Genomic DNA, 26,395 nt, shown 5'->3' on the forward strand with positions numbered 1-26,395 from the left:
ATGACACTGTCCTGGATCCAGACTACAAAATGAAAGATGACTGCACAGATAGTATTAGTGATGAAGACAAGAAAGATGACCGCACAGATAGTAGTAGTGATGAAGACTCGGCTAATGGTTCAGAAGAGGGGGGAGAAGAAACAAGAGCTGCACTTGAAGGTCCCACTGTTAAACGTCATAAGCGTCAAACCCCAAACCTGTGGAAAGAACAGGTGATCAAAGAGAAGAGCCTGAAGGGGGAATTTTACAAAAACAGAAAGGGACAGGAGAAACAGCCAAAGACCATGGGCCAACCCTGCACATCACATCACAGCACTGCTTAAAGTCAATGAAGCGAAGGTGTGAGGAGCTGAGTGGTGAAGATAGAACAGAAATCTACAACCATTTCTGGTCCATGTCGACCTGGGACACACGCAAGGTGTATGTCCTCTCATTAGTGGATAATGTAAGTGGTTAGTCAATTTTCAATTTTGTAATCTCTTCTACCTTCTTAGCTCATCAGCCTGTACTTTATTGGTTTCAGTCCAGCTTGAAATGTAATGCATCTTGGTTGGCTATTTTACTTTCCCTTATCTCCAGGTCCCTATAAAGCAGAAGAGAGGTGGTGGTGCTTCAAGGAGAACAACGTCCATGTTATACCACTTGCAAATGGCAGATGGTCGTAAACTACCTGTGTGTAAGAGTCTGTTCTGTTCAACCCTTGGCATCTCCCCCAGAACCATCGGATTATGGTTAGCCCTGGACACCAATAAAGATCCACCCAAACCCAAGACCAATAAGACTGGTGAGTAAAGAAAGAACATTTTAAAATTATCCAGAAATGATGGGACTGATGGGTCAAGATGTTAGTTAAATTCCCTTGCAAGTCCATTCTAATTTCTATGTTTTCTTTGCACTTGTTAGGTCCTCATGCACCCATATCTGATGCTGACCAGACCTTCCTGAACCAATGGCTCTCTGGGCTGCCTACTGTTCCATCCCACTACTGCCGCTAGACTCCCTCCTATCAGGACAAGAAGTTTCTGGAGCCAGGAACTGTTATAAGTGACCTGTACAAGGAATACCAGAAAACTGCTGGTGAAAGTGGAGCACGGGTCGTGAGTGAGACATATTTTCGAAAAGTATTCAGTGAGCAGAAATAGTCTGTGTTCATACCACGAAATGACCAGTGTGATGTATGTGTCGGTGCCAGAGTAGGGAATATAGATCAGGATGCCCTTGCCAGTCACAGAAAATTAAAGGCTCAAGCCCAGGAGGAAAAAGCAAAGGATAAAGAGGCATCCAGTGATGAACTGTCAGTGTGGACAATGGACCTTCAGTGTGTTCTTCTGTGCCCTAAGACAAAGGCGAGTACAATGTACTATAAAGCAAAACTCCAGATGCACAACTTTACTTGCTTTAACCTGGGTAACAAAGATGGGTATTGTTACCCCTGGGAGGAGCATGAGGGCTTTCTCAGCAGCCAGCCTGCAGTTCAAACACTTTTCTAGAAGCCAACCCTAACGTCAAAAAAGTCATTGTCTGGTCTGACGGCTGTGGCTCCCAAAATAGGTGTTGTACTGTTGCAAATGCATACCTAGATCTGGCCATCAAGCATGGTATCACCATAGAACAAAAGTTTTTGGTTTCAGGGCATACACAGATGGAGTGTGACTCCATGCATGCATGCATCGAACGGCGTACCACGAAAGATATTCACACTCCACGTGATTACATTGTCATCTTTGACACTGCACGTTTGCGGCCATCCCCGTACAAGGTCACCCAGGTATACCACGACGATTTCATGAAGTTATCTGGGGCCTATATCACCAACATCCGTCCAGGTAAAAAAGTGATCCCACAGTCCATGACCTTCGGGCTCTCCAGTACTCAGGAGATGGTAAAATCTGGAAGTCTGCTATGTCGTTTTGCGCCCACGTGCAAAGCACACACGGCCAATATTTCGCTCTCACGCGGCAAGGGCCCCCTGGCAATCCTTTGCTTAGAGCCCCCTGATTGCTAAATCCGGCCCTGGCAGTCCCACAATGAAGGCTTGGATCATAAGCCTCTGCAAGCTGTACTTACATTTTTTGGATTAATTGAAAATTGAGGACCCTGATGTAAACAAGTATTAGAACTTTTCATGGTTCCATCCTCAAAGTAGCAGTTTTTGTATTGACTTGAGCTTTCGTTTGAACAATGTATTTCACAGTATGTAGAATGGGTAGATTTCAATCAATCAATCAGTGACATGAAAACATTCACATACCTATTCTGTGTAGCTTTATCACAGGCTGCTTCAGCATGACTGCCTGGTAGATCTGTTCCTTCTCTGACGCTGCAGCTTCAAAAAGCCCAAATAGTTCATCTCCTCCTTCGGTCCACCCTGATGGTCCACATTTGAGGCCCGCTTTTACCGTCTGGGATGTGACTTTACTCGCTGACATGTCGCTTGACTCAGTCCTCTGCTCTGCTTCCAATCCTGACTGTTCTCCGACTCGAGCACGAGCTAGATGTTAGTCCACCCAGATGGAGCGAAGTAGACAAAACCGTGCACAGAGCAAGGGTCCCAACGGAGTTCCATACAGGCTCTACAAAAATGCACCGGATGTCCTGCGATTCCTCTGGAAGTTGATGAAAGTCGTGTGGCAGAAGAAGGAGATACCAACATCCTGGCGGAGAGCCGGAGGGATCCTGATCCCCAAGGAAAAAGACTCCTCAGAAATCGGCCAGTTCCGCCAGATCAGCCTTCTAAATGTCGAGGGAAAAATCTTCTTCAGTGTGGTCGCGCACAGACTGGCAGGATACCTACAGAGAAACAACCTGATTGACACGTCAATCCAGAAAGCAGGTATCGGGCTTCTCAGGGTGTGTGGAACACGCCAGTGTGATCTGGCATCAGATCCAGGTCGCCAAGAGGGAGAAAACAGACCTCCACGTGGTGTTTCTGGACCTCGCCAACGCTTTTGGCTCAGTTCCTCACAACCTCCTGTGGACAGCCTTCAAGTACTTCAGGGTCCCACCAGCTCTCACATCACTTGTCAAGGCCTACTTCCAGGATGTCCAGCTCTGTGTGACAACAACAGAGTTTACTACATCATGGCACCATCTGGAAGTGGGAATCATGGCCGGCTGCACCATCTCCCCACTAGCCTTCACCCTGGCCATGGAGGTCATCATCAGGGCCTCTCGATGGGTGGTTGGAGGACAGCGAATAAAACCTGGCCTGAGGCTGCCGCCGATTAGAGCCTACATGGACGACCTCACAACACTCACCATGACCAAGGCTTGCACTGTACGGCTACTGGGAAAGCTCCAGGAAAACATTGAGCTGGCCCGCATGAAGATCAAGCCGTCCAAGTCCAGAAGCATCTCCATAGTCAAGGGGAAGCTGGTAGACCACCGCTTCCACATTGGCGAGGAACCCATTCCAACGGTCACCGAGAAGCCTGTGAAAAGCCTAGGTCGCTGGTATGACGCCTCCCTCAAAGACAAAGAGCAAGTAGAGCAGCTCAGGAAGGAGGTAGTCATTGGCCTGGAAAACATAGATAAAACCCTGCTTCCTGGCAAGCTGAAACTCTAGTCTCTGGCGCATGCAGTACGGACTACTTCCTCGTCTCCTGTGGCCACTAACACTCTATGAAGTCCCGCTCTCAAAGGTGGAAAAGCTGGAGAGACTGGTCAACTCATATGTAAGGAAGTGGCTCGGCCTTCCCAGGTGCCTCAGCAGCATTGGGCTCTATGGAAAAGAGATGTTACACCTACCCATTTCCAGTCTGGCAGAGGAGTACAAGTGCGCCAAAGTAAGACTGGAGATGATGCTCCTGGATTCAAACGATCCATTTGTAGCCCAAGCTGCCCCCATCCTGGCCACTGGGAGGAAGTGGACCCCATTGGTCGCAACTGAGCAGGCAAAGGCAGCACTCAGACACAGGGACATCGTGGGCCGAGTACAAGAGGGGAGGAGTGGTCTCGGCCTTGGGGCCAGTACACCAGCCTGGAGCAAGGCCAACCCATCTCAGAGACGCAAGCTGGTGGTCCAGGAGGTACGTCAGGAAGAGGAAGCAGGAAGGCGCGCAAAGGCTGTTGCGCAGGCAAAGCAAGGGCAGTGGATGGCATGGGAAGGAGTGGAGAAGAGGAAGATCTCCTGGAAAGATCTGTGGGAGATGGAGGCATTCAGGGCGAGCTTCACCATCAGGGCTGCTTACGACGTCTTACCTTCTCCTGTCAACCTAAGCCAGTGGTATGGTGAAGACCCCACGTGCCCTCTATGTCCAAGTCTAGCAACACTGAAGCACATCTTAGTGGGATGCAAGACCAGCCTCACCCAAGGTCGTTACACCTGGCGGCACAACCAGGTGCTAAAGTGTCTTGCAGCAGTGCTGGAAAGTCGCCGGACAAGCGTGAACTCCCTTCCTCCCCCGTCATCCCGTTGGCAGCCAACACCATTTGTTCGGGAGGGCAAGGGTAAAGCAAGCAGCACCACCGCAAAACCAGACACCGGGCAGCTTGGCAGAGCACGGGACTGGAAGATGCTGGCAGACCTGGACACAAAACTCTGCTTCCCAGCTGAGATCGCATCCACCAACCTGCGACCAGACCTGGTTCTGTGGTCAGCCTCGCTCAAGCTCGTCTTCATCATCGAACTCACTGTGCCCTGGGAGGGTGCAGTGGAGGAGGCCTACGAGCGGAAGATGCTGAGGTACGCCGATCTCGCAGCAGATGCTCAACAACAAGGCTGGAAAGCGAAGGTCTGCCCAGTGGAAGTAGGTTGCAGAGGGTTCGTAGCTACCTCAACATCTAAGCTACTCAGGGAGATGGGAGTACGAGGGAAGGCCCACCGGCAGGCGATCAAGGACCTCTCCAGGGCTGCTGAAAAGGGGAGTCAGTGGCTGTGGATGAAGAAAAAGGACCCCACATGGGCCTTCAGATGAGTCGTGACAGCTAGTAGGGAGTGAACCTGGGACGCTGGGATTCACTGCTGAACCCTCTGGAGGTGTCGTGGGCCAGTCAGCGAAACACCCAATAAGGAGGGCCTGCCCACCTGATGACCCAAACGATGTCACTGCTCATCTGAAGACCCACAGTGTCTCTCATCGGTGCTTCGATTACCAACATCAATCCTACACAACAGGTATGCGGTCAGGCGCAAGCTTGGCTCAGGGAGGAGCCATGCAGAGTCCACTGCACTTTGGATTACAACATCATTTCCTGTGTTTCATGAATCAGTCCTCTGCTCTGCTTCCAATCCTGACTGTTCTCCGACTCCCACATCAACACTGGACAGAACCACTCTTGCCAGATTGTGAGGCAGAAATAAGCGACCATGCAGGTCTATGTATGAAGTATTTGGAAAGCTGATCTACAAGCTCACAATAATAATAATAATAGTAATAGTAATAAAAAAGAAACGCACGCACTAGATTTGTGTTTTTTGGGTCTGACAAATACACACATGGTTCTCAAACATTTTCATGTCAAGTTAAGGACCACTGGTCACATGGTCTCATGGATTTGAAATGTTTCAGAACTACTGGTTGAAACAAGCCTGCCTAAATAAGAAAATAACTAGGCCTACACTTTAGAAACAAGCCCCAAAAACGTGCAGCCCACAAAGTACGAATATGTACAAGCAACTTCACAGAAAAACAAGACCAAAGTCGCTTAGAATAAGACATGGCTGCTTTGGAAGCACTGCGCATCCGCGGTGCATGGAGGTTGAGTCACTATTCTTTTTTTCCCTCTCTTCTCTGTGACAAACTTTATTTGGACACAGATTACACACAAATGGACATTAATACACACTGAAGACCATCAGTTATTTAAATACATCATACATTATTAGAGTGAAAAGAGAGAGAGAGAAAAAACAAGCATGTAAGCACTTTTATTTTATTGTTTTACTAATTGTTCAGTAGAAATGAGACACATGAACTGTTTTTGATTGAAAACCTGAAAAAGTGATATACATATATTTTATTTTGTATTATTTAGTTAAATGACAAAAGGGTAGACGTAATACACTGACACGGAGCAAGACAGGAACGCCCAAAAAACGTCACATCCGGTTTTTTACCCATAGCAGAATTTTCTATGGCTGCCAATGGAACTTTTTCCAATCCTTAATCAAATGCGGACAAACATCTATGCCGATAATATCTAACCTGCGGAGGTAACGTGCCTTGTCCACGGGCAACAGATCTTTCAACGTATGGCATTGCAAATACTTTTGATAATCGCTACTCTGCGCAATAATATTGTTTTGGAAATGCCGCAAATTGCATTGCAGTGAACGAGAGCAAATCACAACTTACCCTGGGGGTGGTGACTCCGACCTGAATATGCGTTGTCGTGTCAGTGTATAAGCTTAGGCTTCAGTCCACCTTTTTTTTTCTCCCAGACTAAGAAAAATAAAAACTGTGATGAACTAAGAATGTTTTTGTATGGAAAAAACTAAACTAAATAATAAACTAAACTAAACTAAGTGACAGGACGAAAAAAAAATCATTTAACTTTCATAGAGGCAACATTTTGTTAAATAAAATAAAAAACAATAACTAGGTGTGAGCTTGTAGATCAGATATTTTCACAATATATCTGTGGAACCAAGTCAAACTAAATGTAATGCCTCAACTCAGTTCTAATATGATTAGTATTATTCTTTGGGGGGAGGGGTGGGGTGACCCTGGTTCTAATAGGCCTATGATTATTTTAGGTGGTCCCCAGTTCAAATGTGATTATTTTATGGCCTGAAAAAGTTTGAGAACCACTAGTTTGAGTCATGGGGTTTACAGCATTAGCATGTATCTTCAACAGGGGGTCCGTCCGGGACCCCTAGAGTGATGCATGACTGTCACTGATAGAAGTTAAGACAATGTCATTGCAAAGGTGTACTCCTACTAGATGGCACCAAATATTATTGAATTGTGGAATGACCGCATGGAAGTTGTCTATTATTATTCAGGAATCTTCAATGTCTTTCAGACCAAGGACCAATCAGCTGAGAGATATATTATGCATAATCAATTAGTGAACTTGTGCAAACAAGGGACAAAACACACAACAACAATATGGATAACGGTGATAACAGAGTAGAATCAAATAAATACAACAATAAAACTAATATCGGGGGTGTTTGTTTGATTGATTGATTGAGAAGTCGTGTAAACAAGAAAACGAAACAACAGAAATAGCGATAATTGTGATAACAAAGTGGAATCAAATACAAGAGGGGCTAATTGTTAAGATTGATTACTTTATTAACAGTTTGTTGAAAACAGTAAAGAACAGCTCAATACAAGGTCTGCTCAGAAGAGGATTTGTTTCCATTGGGGTTCTCCATACTCAATTCATCAGAACATTTCATGACATACAGATATACAGTAGGCTACTATGCAAAAACATCATATAAACTGGCGCCTCCTCTAGTGGTCATCGGAGGGGCTGGCGCCCGTCAAAAATAAAAATATGTACAGTAAAGTTGTGTACAGGGGCCAGTTTCTAATTGCAGCCGCCTGTAAGTGCTCTTTGGGAGCGGTTTTGAAGGAGTCCAGGCATTCACATTCTCTTACGACTGTTGGTAGGGCGTTCCACATTTTGGTGGGATAGGAGCGAAATGGATTAAACCCCGTTGTTTGAGCCGAACCTGGGTTGAACGTGGTTTTTGGAACTCCCTCTGGTGTTGCGATTGTGGACGGCATTGACATTGTTGAAGTGGTTATGGGTCAGGCCTCACGGGTGTGCCACGGGTGGGCCAGAGGGGCCCCCGGTGCGCCGGAGGGGGCCCTCAGTTCCAAATTCTGCCCTCTCACTTTACGATTTATGTACATATTGTTTTATGATGTAAAAATGAGAAGTGCCCCCTCGCCATTTTCACTCATTTTATCCTGGAGCTGATGGAGCCTGTACGTGGGTGTCTGTGTGGTGTAGTGTATTTTGTATGACAGACGCAGGCACAGGTTTGTCCTCCTTTGCCCGGCCCCCGCTGTCTTCCTATTGGCTGGCCTTTAAACAGCCATAACTCCAGTTCTGAGCATGCTACAGGTCTCAATTTCATCAAAAAGAAACTTCCGGTTTGTCTGATTGCCTGTAAATGTTACCCACACTGTCTCAGGGGCGTGGTGTAAATGTGGTGTAAATGTCACCCACACACTGTCTCAGGGGCGTGGGGTTAAATGGTGCACTCTATCAACTGTCGATTAGACCATAGAAAACTAGCAAAATGGTTTTAACAAACGTCTTGGACTTTTAAAGTTATTCCACTGAAGTGCTGATTCTATTTGAACATGTTGTACGTATGTAAGTAATCTATTCAATACAATTTCTGTTGAGCTTATTAATGCTTTTATATTTTAAAACATTTTCTAAATATCAGAGCAAATTTAAGTAATTTCAGCAATTTTTCCTCCACTTTTCCAAAAAATGCAAACACATTTACTGTATAATTAACTAGCTCAAATAGCTGATCTGCAAGCTCTCAACGTGTCACGAGGGAGCTTGTAGATCAGCTACACCAGTGTTACCTGCTCTCTGACTACATGAGATCTTTAGAGAGTCCTGTATGAGTTATCTGGTGATGTTTCAGAGTTCTGCTGTACCTGAACCGTTTACCACACTGGCCACAGGCGTAGGGTTTCTCTCCTGTATGAATTCTCTGGTGGTTTTTGAGGCTGGACTTGTCAGAGAAGTGTTTTCCACACTGGTCACATCCATAGGGTTTCTCTCCAGTGTGATTTCTCTGGTGGCTTTTAAGGTAGCTCATTTGAGAGAAATGTTGTCCACACTGGTCACATCCATAGGGTTTCTCTCCAGTATGCATTCGCTGGTGTTTTTTAAGGATGGACATTCGAGAGAAGTGGTGTCCACACTGATCACATCCATAGGGTTTCTCTCCAGTATGAATTCTCTGGTGTTTTTTAAGGATGGACATTCGAGAGAAGTGTTGTCCACACTGATCACATCCATAGGGTTTCTCTCCAGTGTGAATTCTCTTGTGGTTTTTAAGGGTGGACATATGAGAGAAGTGGTGTCCACACTGATCACATCCATAGGGTTTTCTCTGGTGGTTTTTAAGGATGTCCATTCGAGAGAAACGTTGGCCACACTGATCACGTCCATAGGGTTTCTCTCCAGTATGAATCATCTGGTGTTTTTTAAGGACGTCCATTCGAGAGAAATGTTTTCCACACTGATCACATCCATAGGGTTTTATCTGGTGGTTTTTAAGGATGTCCATTCGAGAGAAATGTTGTCCACACTGATCACATCCATAGGGTTTCTCTCCTGTGTGAATTCTCTGGTGGCTTTTAAGGTGTGCTATTTGAGAGAAGTGGTGTCCACACTGATCACATCTATAGGGTTTCTCTCCAGTATGAATTCTCTGGTGTGTTTTAAGGCTGAACAATACAGAGAAGTGTTGTCCACACTGATCACATCCATAGGGTTTCTCCCCAGTGTGAATTCTCTGGTGTGTTTTAAGGGTGGACTTGTTAGAGAAGTAGTGTCCACACTGGTCACATCCATAGGGTTTCTCCCCAGTGTGAATTCTCTGGTGTGTTTTAAGGGTGGACTTGTCAGAGAAGTAGTGTCCACACTGATCACATCCATAGGGCTTCTCTCCTGTATGAATTATCTTGTGTTGGTTGAGATGACCATTTCTGCTGTAGATATGTTTGAGTTGGGCAGGAAAGACATCTCCATCTGTGATAGAGATTGAGGAGAGAGGGGAAAAAATACCAATAAGATGTTTTTAAAAAATATGAAAGCTGTGTTATAGATAGAATACTTTATTGGATATTTAAAAACAATCCAAAAGTGTCAAATATATCGCTCCGGACACGGCCCCTGCCCAGTGTCCTCCATATATGGCTCCGGACAGGGCCCCTGCCCAAGGTCCTCCATATATGGTTCTGGACAGGGCCCCTGCCCAGTGTCCTCCATATATGGCTCCGGACAGGGCCCCTGCCCAGTGTCCTCCATATATGGCTCTGGACAGGGCCCCTGCCCAGTGTCCCACATATATGGATGGCTCTGGACAGGGCCCCTGCCCAGTGTCGTCCATATATGGCTCCGGACAGGGCCCCTGCCCAGTGTCCTCCATATTTATGGATGGCTGTGTGTGTGTGTGTTTTCTTTTTGTGTGATACAGCTGCGCCCTCTGGTGGTGGGCAGGTGGTGTTACAGCGTGACACACAGACACACACACACACACACACACACACACACACACACAGACAGACATGATCTGCTAGGTCTCATAGTTAGTGCTCACTGCGTTCGCAATAAGGCTGGGAGCTACTGTACACATAAAGGACCCTAAGAGAAGAACCCACAGCAGGGGAGATGGGGTATCCAGGGTCAGGATCTAACTATGACCAGTTAGTGTGAAGATGGAGCCATGCTTTAAGGTCATTATTAACTCACTTGCTGCTAGACTATTCTGCAAGGCAGTCCCACAGCAAAATGTTCTCTTATAGCGAGAATCACACTGCATGTAAAAAAAACTAATACTGTAATAATAATAAAAATCACACCCCTGTGAAGGGAGCAGCACCGCTCACTTCACAGGGGTGTGATTTTTATTATTATTACAGTTTTAGTTTTTTCTTATGAAAGCAGAGTCTTCTGTTTCATACGGTATATAGTATCTAGTATATAGTATCTAGTATCTATAGGCCTTATTTTGTGAATAATAGTTGTTCAGGTCCATGCCTTCTCTAAAGTTCTCTCTGGTGGGCGCAAGCTGCATTCAATAAACAATTACTGACAAACTGTACATGGGATCAATGTGTATTGTTTTCCTCCTAAAAGTAGACATTCAGGGCTTTCATTCGGTGTATAGGATATTACTTTATTTGTGTTAATTTTTATATCTGCCTGTCAATGTCTGTGACTTTAAACCTTCAGAACTCTGCTTTCATGAGTATGATGCCTAATCTATCTCACATATCTGCTTTCATTGTCTTGATCACAGTAACAGTCTTGATACGTAAGGCTATAAAAACAGTTCGGTTCAGAACTTCAGTGTTACGGTGAGGGATACGTGCAATGTGGGTTGTTTGCAAGCTATATACATGCCTGGGCATGCCTCTATTTCGACACCCTCTTCTAAGCACTTTTCATAGGACGTAAGACATCATCATAACAAAATAACCGTGCCGTCCCTCGGCGATACAATCCGTGATAATTTTCTTGTTTGTTCGAGTTTGATGAAGGAAGGGAGACCCGACTTTAGATCCGTTTCCATCATGGGGAAGTTGGGTGTTCCGACAGCGACACACTAAACACACACAAGAAACAAACACTCAAACAGGAGCCCTCCCTCTCCTGAGACATGCAGGCAGGGAGGGGGGGAGGCTACGCTCGCAGCCTCGCATGGGGGCAGCCATTGTGTGATCGTGTGAGATCTTATACAATGAGCATTTGAGCCCCTCCCGTCCTGAGTTTTCAGGAAGGAGGGGGGGGGGGGGCTTTTTTTGGGATCACGTGATCGGAGTGTTGTGCTACCATCCAGTGCTAGTTGGTAAAGTGCTCGGGTGTGTAGAAAGGCGATTGAAAGTTATCAATAAAAACATACAGTAAACGTAAATGTCCCGTTCCCGCATCGGACCACTGGGAATCGAACCACGTGAATCTCCCGCTCCAGCATTCAAATGGTTAAAGGGAATTTTCACCGTTGGCCGAAACTTCAGTCGTTAACTTAAGTCAATGTTAAAAGTATTTGTAGTAGATATCAGTAGCACAATTTCATATTTGCACTCTATGGCCAGAACAACTATGCAGTATGTGTGACTAGTGATGGACTGGATTGCTGGATTATTACAATGACCATAATGCTTTGGTGCACTCCCCTCCTTGTGGAGAGGGGGGGGGTCTCTGCCTATTGCATAGTACAGTACTATGCATAGGGCATACCCTACCTGGCAGGTGAAAACAAGCCACCAGATTAGCATTTGAATGCCTGATCTGCATGTGTACAAGGGGACAGGCAACGCGGTCCACCCCCCACCACCCCCCTGCCCCCGGGCCAGGATAAAAGAGGTGTTAAGGTGCGTTCAGACTTGGATGGTTAGAGTGGCGCGAGTAATGATACATTCAGGTCTAATTCCTCATGGGGGCTCGAGCCCCGCCGCCCCCATGGAGTCTACATCACTGTTCGGAACAGAGGCATCTAGGATCTTGAAGACATTTTACAATTTAGGCATTTAGCAGACGCTCTTTACATTAAGCAAGAACACAAAAGCATGGAATTACATCAATGCATTTATCATGAAACATGCGTAAGCTAAGAACGTAACTAGAACACATCTATATAATGACACCATACATAAGCCTATAAACTATACATATATACTATACTATGCTATACATATGTACTATGAAGTGCTATGACTACATACAATGCAATTATTGTGCTGTTTACATGACATGCTATAAGTCTGTTTCAAATGCTATCTAAGTCTAAAAAGTGCTATCTAAGGAGGTAGGCAGGGTAAGTGCTATGGGCCATGATGGAGTCTGAAAAGGTGGGTTTTCAGACTATGGCGAAAGATTGGGAGTGATGCTGCAGTTCTGATTGCAACGGGAAGTGCATTCCACAGTTTTCGGGCCAGAAGGAAGAAGAGTTTGGGACGTGTGGAGCGTTGTCCTGGCGTTTTTAGTGAGCGTACTTTCAGCTTTCCTGCATTGGCTGATCTGAGTGAGTGGGAGAGTTTGTAGGGCTCAATCATGCTTGCAAGATATGGGGGAGCCATACCTTTGGTTGATTTCAATGCCAGCATCAGAGTTTTGTATTCTGTGCGGGCAGCGACCGGGAGCCAGTGCAGGGAGCGGAGCAGGGGGGAGACATGTGAGAATTTTGGCTGGTTGAAGACCAAGCGAGCTGCGGCATTTTGGATCAGTTGGATAGGCTTAAGTGCACATGCCGGTAGGCCAGTAAGGAGGGAGTTACAATAGTCAAGTTTTGACAAGACTGTTGTCTGGATTAGGAGCTGGGCTGATTCCTGGGTGAGGAAGACCAGACACAATGAGAGCTGAGATACTCTCCTCCACTCTTAGCCATCTACCAAAGTGGGCGGAGGTTAAGATGAGACCTGGGTTTCAATTTTAGCAGTAACCTCACAAGCTTGTTTTGGGAGGTCTGCAGCTTGGTCTTCAGTGGCTTAGAGATACCGCTGTACCATGAAGTACAATCAGTGTCTTAGAGACACCTCTGTACCATGAAGTACAATCAGTGTCTTAGAGATACCTCTGTACCATGAAGTACAATCAGTGTCTTAGAGATACCTCTGTACCATGAAGTACAATCAGTGTCTTAGAGATACCTCTGTACCATGAAGTACAATCAGTGTCTTAGAGGTACCTCTGTACCATGAAATACAATCGGTGTCTTAGAGACACCTCTGTACCATGAAGTACAATCCGTGTCTTAGAGATACCTCTGTACCATGAAGTACAATCATAGTCACAGTGACACTGAATGAGAGCACAGAGGTCCTCATAGCACTGCTGTTGACATATAAATCCTGCCTTGTTTAATGATTAGCCTTCCTACTGATAGCAGCAACTGCCAGTTGGAACATTCAAAGGACAAACATTCAAAGGACAAAGATCTGTGTTTCTGTGTGCGTGCCGTGCATGCGCACACGCACGCACACACACACACACACACACACACACACACACACACACACACACACACACACACACACATGCACACACACAGTGCATATCTACAGTTTAGTGCTAGGCACTGGTGTAATTTCTTCAAGTGCACTCACAGGTACGAGTAGCGACAAACATGTGCTTTCTGTTGAAGATGAAATCAAAGTGTATACAGTGACATGAAAACATGTACATACCTATTCTGTGTAGCTTTATCACAGGCTGCTTCAGCATGGCTGCCTCATGGTAGATCTGTTCCTTCTCTGACGCTGCAGCTGAAAAGCTGTCGGACGACATCTCCCCTTCGGTCCACTCTGATGGTCCACGTTTGAGTTCCGTTTTTACCGTCTGAGATGTGACTTTACTCGCTGACATGTTGTGGTCTTTTTCAGTCTGGGATGTGACTTTACTCGCTGACATGTTGTGGTCTTGAGTTGACTCAGTATTCTGCTTCCTCCTGACTAAACTCTCTCACATCAACAGTGGACTGTGGAATCAACCACTGTTGCCAGATTGTGAGACAGAAATAAGCGACCAGGTCTATGAAAACAAGCCTAAAGAAGCTAAGTCCACAATCAGCTATTTGAAAATAGCAGATCTACACGTATCTAAGGGGGTGGGGTAAGTGCTACGGGCCATGATGGAGTCTGAAAAGGTGGGTTTTCAGACTACGGCGGAAGATTGGGAGTGATGCTGCAGTTCTGACTGCAATGGGAAGTGCATTCCACAGTTTTGGAGCCAGAAGGGAGAAGAGTTTGGGACGTGTGGAGCGTTGTCCCGGCGTTTTCAGTGAGGGTTCTTCCAGCTTCCCTGCGTATGGGTAACCAGTGTAATTGTATGAGTGTGTGTTTGATATGATCGAATTTCCCTTTCCTTGTTAGTACTCTGGCTACTCTTGGACAAGTCTAATGCCTTTTGTTGTTTATATGCATACCACGTAGGCTATACCACTTCCACTTACTTTCTGTACATTATTATTAATAATAATAATAATTATTATTATAACGAAACAACATAGGGAATACCGGTATAAACACTCTATCTGTGATAGAATCCATCCATCGCTTTCAAATATTTGAATGTTTCCACTTCCTCCCAAAAGTATAGCTGTGCCTTGAGGGGCATGCAGGCCAAATGTGCCATTGATGTAGATTCATATTTATATATATATCTAATTTTAAATATATTTTTTATCCCACGATTTTGTAACCCATTTTTCACCCCTGTGTCAATCATCTAATCTAATGTGATCCTGGGCTCTACACACCCTCCACCAACCTAGTCCCCATATATGGGGGACAAGGGGAGAGCAACGGACTTGAACTCATGCTTCCTTCATGCCTGAGTGTCCAAGTTGCTCCTTTACACCTGACAGGGGGGAGTTTCCCTGGTTGGACGTAGCGCGTGGAAGGAACATGTTATTCCAACCAGTTCCTTTCCCCTCCAAACTGCCTCCCCCCGGCTGGCCAGGGGGAGTGACCAGGATTACTGCATGTTTTTTGCGAGGGTACCTAACCTAGGGGACACGGGGAGAACATGCAAACTCCACACAGAAAGGCCCTTTCGCCAACCCCGCCTTCGGGTATGAGCACTGATGACGTGGAGGAGGAAACACGGCAGGCCTACATAGGCCTACTACAATCAATCAATCAAGTTTTTTATGTCTGGCATGAAAATAGGCCTATTGTGTGTGTGTGTGTGTGTGTGTGTGTGTGTGTGTGTGTGTGTGTGTGTGTGTGTGTATGCGTCCGTGCGTGCGACCATTCAGATTCAGCCATGGAAATAATTCTATACCAGTCGTGACAGCTGGTCTATGAAAAGAGAATCAAACTGTAGTGTGTTTAGTGGAGCATGTATGTCTCAGCCAGGTCATCTCTGACGTCATCCATATGATGTCATATTCATGTCCATACCAGGCTATATGGAGGGTCACATGGCTCCATATTTAGACTGATTTATAGTGGTTTGGTGGGTATGAAGTCACAAAATGTGAAACAATTAAGATTATAGCTCTGATCACTGCCTATGTCACGCCAAGCTTGGCCAATCAAATGGGGATGTCATATTTGTAATTTTAAGAAAGATACGATAAGACAGGGGTCTAATTAACAGACACCGTTGGCATGACAACCACGACAACCAAATCCTTTAAAATGAATTGTCAAATGAACAGAACATCATTTAGTATAGTATAGCATAGCTCTCAGCAGAACGTATGTCGATGTGAGCCCACAGACAGGACCAGAACGGGACCAGAACAAGAGCGACACGTGTCACTTGTACTAGCAGGTGAACAACATCCTCCTCGTTCCTCACCATGCCCGTGGACGTCAGTGAGTGGGGCGGCGCCCTCAAGCTGACGGAGGTGGAGGAGCAGCCGGCGCGCGCGCTCGCCGTCGCGTACGGCCCGGTGGCCGTCGACAGCCTGGGGAAGGTCCTCACGCCCACGCAGGTGCAGAACCGGCCCACCGCCGTCCAGTGGGAGGGCTGCGACCCCGACAAGCTCTACACGCTGGCGCTGACCGACCCCGACGCCCCCAGCCGGAAGGACCCCAAGTTCCGCGAGTGGCACCACTTCCTGGCGGTCAACGTGAGGGGGAACGACGTGCGGAGCGGCACGGTGCTGTCCCACTACGTGGGCTCGGGCCCGCCCAAAGGCACGGGGCTGCACCGCTACGTGTGGCTGGCGTACGAGCAGCCGGCGGGCGCGCCGCTGGCCTGCACGGAGCGCGTCCTGCCCGACAGCTCCGGGGACGACCGCGGCAAGTTCAAGATCAAGGCCTTCCGGAAGAAGTACGGGCTGGGGGCCCCCGTGGCCGGGACCTGCTACCAGGCCGAGTGGGACGACTATGTCCCCAAACTGTACAAGAAACTGGCTGGGAAGTAAAAAACTAAAATGGTCAAAACTAACAATGAAAGAGTTTTTCTTCGTGTCAAGGACCCCCAAAGTTATGCATCTGTGTGACCCTCATTTTGAAAGATTTTGTGCCAGGGAGGGACCCCAATAGGAGATTTGTCTGATACACAAGTTTACAATGTGAGGCACCCTGGTGGACACAGACAGGGGGAAAAAACATGTATCGCTCCCTTCTGGCCTGGCCAGGGCCAGGGCGGCGCGCCACTGGCTCAGGAGCTGCATGGAGTCATCTTGGAATCGGAAGGTTTCCCGTTCAATCCTTCGGCCTGCAAGACACAAACTGTTCCCCATGGGTATAGGTTGTTCCACACACTGAACCTCTGTTCCCCATGGGTATAGGTTGTTCCACACACTGAACCGCTGTTCCCCATGGGTATAGGTTGTTCCACACACTGAACCTCTGTTCCCCATGGGTATAAGTTGTTCCACAAACTCTGTGGTTCAGACTCTATAGTGCTCTTCGCAGCTTCCTCGTGTCCTGGCGGCTGCGCCACAACAACTGACACAACCCTGGTATAGGCCACCCAGCCTGGCGGAGATCTGCGCCTTGCAGGCTGCGGCGCTTGGGTGGCGCGACAGTGGTAAAGCGCCCCGCCCACCACCGCGGAGGCCGGGGGTTCGATTCCACCACGGTGCATCCGGCTTTGTCGTGCGCCAATCTGAATGTCATGTATTTGGCCTTTTGGCCATCCTCCACCAGGCTGTGGATATATTTGGTGCAACAGAGTATAAATCAGGCAAACAGTGCTACGACGAAGCTCTCTTTCTTTTTTTTTAATTCTATGATTAAAATTGCCTACCAAGGCAACGAGGTATAGGCCTAACGGAGGCTTAGAAAACTGTTAATACTAGTAGGCCTATGTCTTTTTAAATCAAATTGGAGTCAATTTGATTTAGTAACTAAATAATGCTTTTATTGACACTAATTGCCAAAAATCACGGTTCTGTGTCTCTGTATAATTATTCATTTCAATGTCAATGAGAATATAAAAAGTAGCCTATAGTATAGGCCTACAGTATTCAGTATATATATCGTTCGAATATGGCGCATCGTTCGAGGTGAGGAGCATGGTGCCCTCTTGCGAGTGCTGCAACAGAGGTTGCTAACCCCCTGTTGCCCTGCCAGACTTTCCTGGAGGTCAGCTGTCTCTCCAGCGTCACCGACCTTCCTCGGTTGCCATCCAGACTTCCCTGGAGGTCACTGGTTGCCCAGGGAGTTCAGTTTGTAAATACATCAAAGATGCGAATATGATCCATTTCTAATGGATGCCTTGGCCTGGAGGAGAGGTCATCAGGTGGTCTCCAACCTTCTTAGAGTGTTTCAACCCTCAACCACTACACTCTCCAGTGTATATATATATATATATATATATATATATATATATATATATATATATATGCAACGTAAAGGACTCACCTTGTAGCTGCATTGTAGAAAAATGTGGTGCTCTTGGTGAAGGAGAATTGGACTTCTGCAGGCAGATCTAGAGGATCGTCACTATGCATGCAGTGAGGAATGCCTTCCATATATTCATGGAAGGAAGGAGGAAGACGAGAGCAGTCAGTCAACTAATGTGGAGTTTTTTTTTGTTTTGTTTTTTCTCCGGCACCCCATTCCGGAAGCGAATATAACTGTCAAGGATGTTGACATTAGACCGCCCATTCCATTTGTACACTCTCAGAGTTACAGATCTATCGAGGTCCACAGAGTTACCCAGTGTTAAATTTGACAGCAACTTTTGATTTAGTTTTAGTCATATAGTCTTTTGAATTAAATTCCATTTCAGTCAGTCTAGTTTTAGATGACTAAATCTACAGTTGTGTGATCTGCCCCCAAAATATCCCGTCTGTGCATGCGTGCATACATGAGTGCGTGCACGCACGCAGTGCCATATTTATAAGACTTGCGGCCCATGGGATAACTAGATAGAGTCACTTTTGATCTGCTATTTTCAGAACGTGACACCTGTGTGCAACCAAGCATAACAATAATCTGTGGAAAAAGGTGGCCGACGGGTGTGAGTGAATACCAGAAGAGTCGCCCCTTTACCAACTCACCCCTTTACCAACTCGCCCCAGGCGTACAGCTGGCGGAACTACGAAGCCTGGTATTCCTAAAGTAACCAAAGTAAATTATGCTTAAACGGTTAAACCTAACCTTATTCCTAACCTTAAACCTCAATAAAACTATGCCTAAACCTAACTCTATACCGAAACTTAACCCCAGTAAAACTATGCCCTGAACTTATTTCTAAGCTTATTCTCATTAAAACTAAATAAAGAATACAATAACTGCAGGGTCCGGCGTTAAAAAAATCGAGGGCCGAGATGGTTTAGGGGCGACGTACCAGATACCGTTTGAGTCGACAACATTAAAACTGCACAGGCCCAACAATGATAGCTACTCAAATATACATCAGACTCACTGATAGGTCCTCTTTCTCTGCTTCAGTTCCCTTTTTCTGCCGTACTGAGACAACAGTAGTGCGTCCATTTCGTCCTCAAAGTGTCTCCATGCTGCAAGAAACGTAAAAATAAAAGAGATTGAAATCAGATATTTAGTCTACTATTGATAACACGTAGGTGTAGAACCATGAAGACCCTAGGCCGATTCTAAAAATGTCTCCTAGAACTTTTTCATGTCAAGGTCTCGAGGACCCCCAAAATGATGTTTTTGGCCGTCGGCTCCAATCTAAAAAATAAATTGAGATGGGAGCCTCCATAGGCACAGATTTGAGTTAAAAATCTTCACTTTAAAAGTACTATATAGATTATAGGTTTAAAGATTTGCACAGTTTAGTTTTTGAAAGGAACAGCAATGTCCGTGTTCACCTATGTGACGTTAATGAGCCAATGACTATGAGTACCAGTAGGGGAACAGAGAGAGAGAGAGAGAGAGAGAGAGAGAGAGAGAGATAGTATTTGTGCTGCACTGTTGCCTGCTAATGCGAGAGAGAGGAGAGGAGGGGGGGGGGGGGGGGGGTGTTGCACCACTCAGTTCACATGGGTGTGATTATTTTTCTTCAGATCTACAAGCTCGTATCGTGGCACAAAGTGACATGCTATGAGCTTGTATGCTATTTGGTTTTTATATCCAACCAATGTTATATGTACAATAATAATGTGTGGTTGTCATGCCTGGATGGTTTCACGCATGCTGACTTGACACCACTGGTTTACAACTTTACACATCACACTGTATCACCAATATCTGTTTTTAGTGTTTCATGGAGGATGTTTGGTCAAAACTCAGTAGTGGAGCTTTGGCTAGGCCTCTTCCATATGGCCAAAATAACACCCAAACTACACTTTTTTACTACTAAAAACTAAAAACTTTTTTTAAGTCTACTAAAATGTGGACAATTCATGGTTCACACATGGCTCATGTTAAAGGTTTAAAATGCCTAGTTAAAAAAGAGCTGATCTACAAGCTCAAGGAACAGCTATTTATCTATTCAATTTAAAGGGTTTAAATGGTTAATTTGAAGTGTCTTATTTAAAATGTTGACTTTTATCATTTGTCTACAAATATACTTTAATACATTGGTATTTAAAATATTTAAATTTACATTGAATTGAACACTTAAAATGCATTTAATTGTTTAAAACACATTTGCTTGTTTAAAACACTTTTTTGCTTAAAAACAAGAATTGTTGAAAGGAAAACCATTTGGTTAGAAAATAAGTTGTTTAAAGAGAAGATTATCATTTGATTGGCAATGTTGTTAACCTTTTATGTGTCTCTGTTTGTGAAGGTTTACAACAGTTCAAAAGAGTTGTAAAATAAAATTGGATTGAGTTGGGAAAACTGAGTTGTGTCCTGTGTGTGGAAGTGGAACGTAGGAAAGAACTTGACAGAGGATGTTCAAGGTTTATATGTACTGTTATGTCTTGTGTACAGCTGCATGAAGATACAACTTGTATTTGTTCAGCTTGGATATTCTATCTGCATTGATGACAGTTGCAGTAATCACAAGGGGGTTGCTTGTGCACCAGTAGCAGTACAGAGTGTTGCCAGTAGAGGGCAATGTGAACCCACACATGGAAACAAGTTTGCAGGTGTGGGAACAAGTTTAGGGAAATTTGGCCTTAATGTTGGACCAATCTGGAACATAAATGCTTACTAATAGCTTTCTTCACAAATATAGTTCATAAAGGTGTCTATCACCTCTGAACCCAACCCAACTCCCTTTTTTAAGTTGTCATTCTGCTTTAAGTAGCATGTGACAAGTCAAACTAGCTACATGGGGTTTTCATGATTCTGTAGATCTGCTATTTTTAGTGAAGAGAATAGGAAAATAACTCAAATGCAGTGCAACTGCAGGTCTGTTGTAGGCTATTATACTACTATAATACTACCTACCTATACCTATACCTAACTACCTACCTAACTCCTAACTACCTAACTACCTACCTATACCACCTATACCTATACTACTAATGAATATTTTATTTCCGTGTCAAGTACAGCAAATTAAGACGGTAACAACTACAGGCATTGCAATTCATTTTAATTGTATATCAATATTTGTCTTTTCAATTAAAATGTGTTAGCTCATCAACACTCAAGCGACCGAGCAGGTCTCCTAAACAGAGTAGGTAAATCTGCGTCCTATGGAGAGTGGAATAACCGATGAGGGACCCTAGGGTGCCGCCGTCCATAATTCAGAAAAGGTAACCGAGGGTACCGAAAGGGGCTAAGCCTCCACTAACCTTTAGCCTCTCTGAACAGGTGTGGCTGTGCATCAACGATCCAGCGGTAGATGGGGAAGTGGTAAACTTGTCCTTCTGGAGACGTGATTTCAACCTTGGAGACGAACCAGTCGGGCATCCCGAAGAAGAGGGACCGCTTGTCCAGCCTAATCACCCTCAGCTCACCAAGACTCACGGGATGTTTCACAGAGAAAGTAGTGGTCTGGGGGGGAAAAAACACAATTCAGTTCAATTCAAAGGGCTTTATTGGCATGAAAAAACATTGCCAAAGAAAAAAGTGGAATAATACAATCAAAACAAAATGTAGGCTATTATGTACAATTGGAAGTCAGAATCTCCAGTAAATCAATTTCTATGTACCGAGATCACTCCATGCAGACAGTGCAGGCATACACAAAATGATTAGTTATGATTAAATTATTGAATGATTAAATTACTAACGAGAAGGTACGTGGTCTGGAGAAAACACATTGAGAAGTGTTTCTCAAAAATGGCAGACTCCCCGTTGATTCTCCCTTGCTTAGTTCAGACAGAAGTCAGACTTACCTTGGCCCTGCCTAGGAAGAAGTTGACAAATCCCCAGAAGCTGAAGAGCAAGGTGTGTTTGCTCTCGCCATCCTTTCCCACCAGCTTGATGAAGACCAGAGTGAGCCAAGAACCGGGCACGGTCACTGTGTAGCATTGGTCCGAGGTGCGCTGGGGGTCGGGAGAGGGTGGGTGGTTAGGTTTAGGTGTCTGCCCCGGGGGAGGTTAGGGTTAGGGTGAGGGTTTGAGGTAGGTTGTCGATCGGACCAATGGACCGTCGGCATATTGACGCGGACCCGTTCACTCTGGGGAGGAGAAGGAGATGTGCAGTGTTTGACAAACTATTAAAGTATTAAATGACTGGTGGTGGTGTCTATCTATGTCTCTTGTTTCCCCCGGGCCCTCCAATTCTTCCCGATTGTAGCCTAAAATAAATTAAAGAATGATGATTGCTGGGAAATGTTGTCTCTCCTGTTGTCCCTCCAGTGCAAAATCTGACGTGTTATTGGAGGACAACATTACCCAGCATGCCAGAAATCAATGCGTCATTGCGTCATGAGACAATTAACCTGGCGCGGAAATTGAAAACGAACAGCAGACAGGTCTGTCTCTGACAGCGAGTGAAAAGTGAAATAATCAGTGAGTGAATGATCCATATTCCGCTGTGCAACCATGCCGCCTAAGCCTTACAAACATAAATGTGGCCGTGAAAAAAGAACCGACAAAAAAGAGCGGGACGAGAAGAACGCAGAGCTACCTAAATTAGACGCATTTGTTGTAAAGGTAACACGGAAACAACCTGGTGCAGACGTTCCTCCTCCTCCTGACCCCCCATCCCCAACAACAACAAGCCCTTCAACACCACCTGATCACCCGACGACATGCCCACGGCCACTGCCTTCAGCCACGGTGTGTCAACTACCATGCAGCAGCAGGTAACCTTGCAGATAATGAGATTACAGTGTACTATAAACTTATATTTATACATCTATTAGGGTGGCGCCGGCCCCGGCAGCCATGGTGCTTATTAATGTAAATAACATACTTGGTTTTTAGAGATAATTTATCGGCCTATGTTTGCACTTTGCAGGCATAACCAGTCAGAACTGTCAGATTCAGAACAGCCAAACAGTTCAATCACAGTGACCGTCAACACACCAAGCTCGACCCAAGAGCCTGCAAGTTCTGCTGACCTGCCAGTGCCTGACCATGACAATGAGAAGGAAATGGAGGTGGCACCGGCGGAGTCGGACACTAATTCAAATGCAGAATCGGAACAGGAGCAGCAAGATGAGTTGGACTTAGACAATGAGAACGAGCCACTTCAGCAGTACCCCACAGACCGGGGCCTTTTTGATGAAAATGTTTCAGCTGATATAAAACGGTATATCCTAGTTACAGGGTCTTGTAAACCCAGAGGCCCTTTCCCAATGAATGGAAAAAGCAACCGTTCTTTTTCTGAGGCGTATTACCATACAACAACACAAGCTGGTTTACAACTGCCCCGTAGCTGGCTTTGCTACTCTCCTAAACTGGATTGTGCGTACTGCGAGCCATGCTGGCTATTTGGAGACCGCAATTCAATACATTACCACAACAGATGGGTGAATGGAGTCAGAGATTGGAAGAATTTATCTAGCAGGATAAAAACCCATCAGTCCTCTCAAATGCACATTGCAGCTTGTGTCATATATGAACAGTGGAAAAGGCATGGCGGCACAATTGATGCGCAAATGGAGAGGGATGTGCGATTGTGCGTAATGCAGCTCTCTTTTGGAGACAAGTGCTGGAACGTATCGTTAATGTGACACTAACGCTAGCCATTTGCAACCTTTCATTCCGGGGGCACAGGGAAAGTTTGGGACAGCCGGGCAGTGGGAATTTTCTTGAAATTATCCAGCTGCTGGCAAGCTATGACTCTGTGCTGAAAGAGCTGATCAACCGGCCTGAGGGCTCAGTTAAATACCTTAGCAAGGATATCCAGAACGAGCTAATATATATATTGTCCCAGCGAGTTCAGCAAGACATTACGGCAGAAATAAGCCAAGCACCGTTATTTTCTGTGATTATGGATACTACACAAGATTTATCCAAGCGAGACCAGCTAAGCCAAGTATATAGATACGTCACCATAGTAAGAAATCCGATGGAGGCTTTTTTGGGATTTGAGGAAACACCAGATACTTCTGCAAGCGAGCCGGAAATTAAAATAATCGACAGCATTACAAAACACGGCCTGGAAATTTCCAAATATCGTGGGACTGATATTATCTCATCTGTTGCGTCATAAGATGTGATGCATTGCATCTCCCGCCATAACAACCATAGACTGTTTTATGTCAAGTAGAATGTGTAGCGAGAATCATGTGCATCCATTGGCTGTTCAACTTTAAAAAGAAAGGCTAAAAAAAACAGTGGCCCATCTTAGCTGATCAGGTGGCTTATTTTACATGAAAATGCTACATCTTAAAAATATGTGACAGCTTGTTTCAGAAGCTGTAGGGACTAAAATATTATTTCCTGCCCTATGTGGGAACTAACTATTTCCGTAGACAACGCCCTGGTAACGTCTGTCCCAACAGCCAGGAATCTTGGTGTTGTCCTGGACAGTCAGCTCTCGTTCAAAACTCACATCACAGCTGTCACTCGATCCTGTAGGTTCACACTCTATAACATACGACGAATTAGACCGTTCCTCACCCAGGAATCAGCCCAGCTCCTAATCCAGACAACAGTCTTGTCAAAACTCGACTATTGTAACTCCCTCCTTACTGGCCTATCAGCATGTGCACTTAAGCCTCTCCAGCTGATCCAAAATGCCGCAGCTCGCTTGGTCTTCAACCAGCCAAAATTCTCACATGTCTCCCCCCTGCTCCGCTCCCTCCACTGGCTCCCGGTCGCTGCCCGCACAGAATACAAAACTCTGATGCTGGCATTCAAAGCAACCAAAGGTATGGCTCCCCCATATCTTGCAAGTATGATCGAACCCTACAAACCCTCCCGCTCACTCAGATCAGCCAACGCAGGGAAGCTGGAAGTACCCTCACTAAAAACGCCGGGACAACGCTCCACACGTCCCAAACTCTTCTCCCTTCTGGCTCCAAAACTGTGGAATGCACTTCCCATTGCAGTCAGAACTGCAGCATCACTCCCAATCTTCCGCCGTAGTTTGAAAACCCACCTTTTCAGACTCCATCATGGCCCATAGCACTTACACCACCCCCTTAGATAGCAATTCTGTAGACTTAGATAGCATTTGATACAGACTTATAGCATGTTATGTAAACAGCATAAGTGCATTGTATGTAGTCATAGCACGTCATAGTACATAATGTATATCATAGTAGTATAGCTGTATAGCTTATATGTATAGTTTCATTATAGATATTCCACTGTTACTTTCTTAGCTTACGCATGTTTCATGATAAATGTTTTTATGTGATGTATTCCCCATGCTTTTTGTTCTTGCTTAATGTAAGTCGCTCTGGATTAAGAGCGTCTGCTAAATGCCTAAATTGTAAATTGTAAATTTGTTATTAAATACATTTAACTTAAACATATTAAACAGTCAATAATAATCATATAACCCCAATTTAGTGCCATGCATTGCTTTTTCTCAATTTAATTACCAAATTACCAAAAAGTGGCCCAAATTGGCTGACATCACCCTATTTATTATTTTATCGATGTATTTTATCGATGGCACGGGTGAGCAGCCAACCGGCCGTCGATCCCAAATGACTCTGGACTGTCCAGCGTCATTTGGGATCGACGGCCGGTCTGCAAAGGGGGTGTTTGCCCCCTTAGATCAAAAGTGGATTTTTTTAAGTTACAGACAAAACAATTATACATTTCCAGGCATTCAATTCAATTCCATTGCTTGAAAGGAAGGAAGTAAGGATGCATCATGATACAGGATGCAGCAGCATCTTAATGATGTGCCATCTATAACTGGAAAAACAACATTCCTCACCTATAGGCCATCCTTGGGGTTGGGAGGGGTGCTAATGTCATTGTTGCAGTGGTCAGGGTGCTTAAGTGGGCAGCTACGTAACTAGCCTATTCAAAGGATGCATCGTTAATTTCATGCCATGATCTATAGATGGGGGTGCTAATGTCATTGTGCTGGGTGTGGTCAGGGTGCTTAAGTGGGCAGCTTAGCTACTGTAACTAGCCTATTTGTTTGTAAAAATGTCAATAATAAAATGTAATTTTACTTTGTGTTCTGGATTGGTTTTATATTTGGCAGTGCCATTGATTGATAAATTGCAGCATTTGATGTGTGTAGTTCTTTATAGATCTAGCTCTAGCCTCTTTATCTCAAAGTGCACCAGATTGAAGCATTTTCATCGCAAAAATAAAATAAAATCTGGAGCCCCCCGGACCCCCCCTGGCGGGGGAGCACTGTCATTCTAATCTTGCATAGGACCGCCTGAGTCATACAACTGATACTGCCTGCTTGATTTAACAACGCAATAAGATTTTTCGTCGTTATATATTTTATTATTGACATTGAAAAAAAAATAAGAAAAATATTTTTTTTTGTGGCCCCCTCAAAAATCTCAATTGCCCCCTCAGTCATTTCATCCTGGCGCC

The 26,395-nt window shown here is 45.2% G+C and overlaps 2 protein-coding genes across 2 annotated transcripts in view; both read left to right on the top strand.

Moving 5' to 3' along the window:
* LOC308318779 (uncharacterized protein) overlaps positions 1 to 26,395 on the top strand; it is a gene marked incomplete at its 5' end in the record, with an annotated part of 473,522 nt that overhangs the window by 5,319 nt on the left and 441,808 nt on the right. The window lies entirely within an intron of this gene.
* On the top strand, positions 15,962 to 16,531 carry LOC308318212 (phosphatidylethanolamine-binding protein 1-like; the record flags this gene model as incomplete). Its single annotated transcript, XM_080767658.1, has 1 exon — positions 15,962 to 16,531. The coding sequence occupies one exon, from the start codon at positions 15,962 to 15,964 to the stop codon at positions 16,529 to 16,531; it is 570 nt and encodes a 189-aa protein (XP_080623784.1).

The sequence above is a fragment of the Protomyctophum bolini genome, assembly GCF_963924005.1.
Source record: "Protomyctophum bolini genome assembly, chromosome: 7".
NCBI classification, from domain to species: Eukaryota; Metazoa; Chordata; class Actinopteri; order Myctophiformes; family Myctophidae; genus Protomyctophum; species Protomyctophum bolini.